The sequence below is a fragment of the Microtus ochrogaster genome, chromosome 10, assembly GCF_000317375.1.
Source record: "Microtus ochrogaster isolate Prairie Vole_2 chromosome 10, MicOch1.0, whole genome shotgun sequence".
NCBI lineage: Eukaryota > Metazoa > Chordata > Mammalia > Rodentia > Cricetidae > Microtus > Microtus ochrogaster.
Genome location: NC_022016.1, coordinates 47105178 through 47108497, shown reverse-complemented (window position 1 = coordinate 47108497; position 3320 = coordinate 47105178). Strand labels below are relative to the sequence as shown.

At 51.7% G+C, this 3320-nt stretch overlaps 1 protein-coding gene across 2 annotated transcripts in view; it reads right to left on the bottom strand.

Moving 5' to 3' along the window:
• Alpl (alkaline phosphatase, biomineralization associated) overlaps positions 1–3320 on the bottom strand; it is a 56504-nt gene that overhangs the window by 13613 nt on the left and 39571 nt on the right. For both annotated transcript variants that reach the window (XM_026782387.1, XM_013348327.2), the window contains exon 3: positions 266–385. In XM_026782387.1, coding sequence (XP_026638188.1) covers positions 266–385 — 120 coding nt within the window. The remainder of the gene's footprint in view (positions 1–265; positions 386–3320) is intronic.

Sequence of the window (3320 nt, the reverse complement as noted above, 5' to 3'; positions counted from 1 at the left end):
CCAGGGTCACTGCCCCCAGCCCCACCATTCCTAGGGTCACTGTCCCCAGCCCCACCATTCCCAGGGTCACTGCCCCCAGCCCCTCCATTCCTAGGGTCACTGTCCCCAGCCCCACCATTCCCAGGGTCACTGCCCCCAGCCCCTCCATTCCTAGGGTCACTGCCCCCAGCCCCACCATTCCCAGACTCACTGCCCCCAGCCCCACCACTTCCAGGCTCTCTGTCCCCAGCCTCATCATTCTCAGAGTCACTGCCCCGAGCCTCACCATCTCCCAGGAACATGATGACATTTTTGGCCACATTTGTGTTGAGTTTCTGGAGTTTCAGAGCATTTTTTAAGGTCTCCTGGGCTTGATGTCGCCAATAATTGGGGTCTTTCTCTTTCTCTGCAGAGAGAAGCGGTTATTTGGCAAAGTGGGGAATTGGTTATCCATCCCCAGAATTTCAGACACCCCAGTAGTTCATTCCTGGGGGCTGAGATGATCTAAACACGGAGGAGATAATGAAGGTCTGTGAATAGGTTCCAGGCAAACCCTGTAAACAAGCCTGGGGACACTGGTAATTTCACACATCTCAAAATGAAGACACCAGAGACCAGAGACACCAAGTGACTCCTCCAAAGACACACAGCATGAACAAACTTTGGCAAAGTTAGATTTCCTTGCCAAACCCATATCTGTCCTTCAATCAGCAGCAAGCAGGGTAATTTTTAACCTCTTCCCAAGGACAAACCGCTGTAGAAGTTCCTAGAGGTAGCTAGCTATCAATGATAAACTCTACCTGACTTGTTTATTACAGTGGGCTCAGCTGGATTGGAGCTTCTTGATGAGAACACTAAGAGCTGAACCAGAAAGCAAGCCTGGCCTTTGTTGAATGCATCACGTGTATGGACAAGGCACTCCTGTTGGGGTAGCTGGGAAGGCATTGGCTGAGTCTCCATCCCCACCCCTCACTCTCTAACCCTCACTACCTCCCTGGTAGAGTTAATAACTGGAGTCTCAGTGGGGTGGTAGTGGTGCATGCCTTTAGTCCCAGCACTCGGGAGGGAAAGACAGGCTGATCTCTGTGAGTTCAAGGCCAGCCTGGTCTACAAGAGCTAGTTCCAGGACAGGCTCCAAAGCTACAGAGAAACCTTGCCTCAAAAAAACCAATTAAGGGGCCGGAGAGATGGCTCAGTGGTTAAGAACATTGCCTGCTCTTCCAAAGGTCCTGAGTTCAATTCCCAGCAATCACATGGTGGCTCGCAACCATCTGTAAAGAGGTCTGGCGCCCTCTTCTGGCCTTCAGGCATACAGATAGAATATTGTATACATAATAAATAAATAAATAAATAAATAAATATAGAGTCTCTTTTCTTCTCCCACCCCCCCTTCTCCATTCTCTACCTTCTGTACCAACCAATCCATAGCTGTGGAACTCCAGGCAAATCACTTCCCTGAGCCTCAGTTTCCTTGCCTGTCAAATGGGTTATCTGTACTTTTGATTTGGGGTCTTTTACGTTGTTGTTGTTGTTGAGACAGTATTTCTATGTGTAGCCCTGATATCCTGGAACCCACTCTGTGGACTAGGCTGGCCTCAAACTCACAGAGTTCCACCTGCCTCTGTCTCCCTTATGTTGGGATTAAGGGTGTGCGCCACCACCGCCAGGCTGACTCAGGGTCTTTTTGAGGACCGCACTAACTGTGGAAATGACACACCTGCTTCACAGAGGTTCTGAAGATGCCCCTTCGCCTTCTTCCCACCCTGTATGCCCTCTCCCTAGGCTCCCATCTCCGGATCTGTTTACAAAGCTTCCTCTATGGGTTTCCCTGGCCCCACTAGACCCACCCACAGAACTGAGAGTTCAGGGTTGAAGGCCCTCCCACTCTGGCCATGGTGAGGCAGAGGCCAGGAGAGGTAAAGGGGCCAGCCCAGGGCCACAGTGCCGATCTGTGGGCTGGAGATATGGCCACACGTTCCAGCCTGTTCAGGCCCACACTTGCCTCTCAGGACAGCATGCTCCTGAGGAACCACTCTGTCCTGGCACCTGTGTGGATCCCAGCCTGTGTGCCAAGAGTTCGGAACATGCATACCTTCTGTGTCTCCTCAGCCACCTCAGAGGAGGTGTTACATCACTTCCTCCCAGCAGGAAGGGAAGAGACCAAAAATGAGCCACTGAGGAAGATCTGAGGACATTTCACATCACCCGGCAACGGCCACTATGGACAACCCGGGGAGGGGGACTATACTCTACCTCAAGCCTTGGGAACCCCAGCCTCCAGCCCTCCTCAGTGATCTCTCATGTGTCCTGCACCCCAAACTCTGCCTGCTGTCTTCATCCCTAAGCTCCAGTCCTTCCTCTGTCACAAGTGTCTGCTGGGACCCCCAATTTCAGACCTCACAGTGGAGACCCCCAGGGGAACCTGGAGGCCTAGGCCTTGCTGTCCAGCTCTGGCCATTGGGTAAGTTCTTCACTCTACTTTCTGGCCGGGGGAATGGATGGGGAGCTGTTGAGACTATAACAGATTCCGTCCCTTGTTCTTAGGAGACAGGGCTTCTCACCGGGCCCTGGAGCTGATCTGGCTGTGTAAACCCCAGGAACCCTCCAATCCCCGCTTTCCCAGCCCTGGGATTATGAGCTTACATCCCCACATCTAGCTTTTAACATGGCAGCTGGGGATCAAACCCAGCTCCTGACCAACTGAGCCCACATTTCACCAGCCCCCAGGCCAATGGTTTAGATCACTGATTCTACAAACAGGGCCGATTCCAGTCTCTCACACCCTTGGTCACAGAGCCTCTGCCGTCACTTGGTGCCACCTCAGTCCATTCTGACCACATGCCCATTACCCCCAGCAGCGAGGCAGACACCAGGCCTGACTGACGCCAGTCTGCCCATGTCCGCGATCTTTCTCAATACTGGCCCTGCCACCGTTTTAACCAGCCTCTGCTAGATTGGGAATCCGAAGGGGACTCCAGAGGCTGTTTCTAGCAAGGGCTGAGTCAATATCACACCGACCGCCTTGCTAGAGAACCGGCAGCATTAAGCAATAACTGTTTAGATGACTGGATACCAGGAGACCATTGTCTCAAGGGACAAATGACAGGGACCGATGCCCAGGATGTGACATTATGTCCTAAGGTACTAATTAGTACCCATTGCATAAATCCATTATAGGGTCCAGAACATTCAGAGTGGTGCTTGGGAGGGGCACTGAGAAACTGGCTTCTGTTCTGTGCCTGCGAATGTCTCCCTAATCTGAATGGTGGCTCCACAAGCACAATATATGTATAATATATAATATAAACACAATATATAATGTATATGAAAACAAATATATA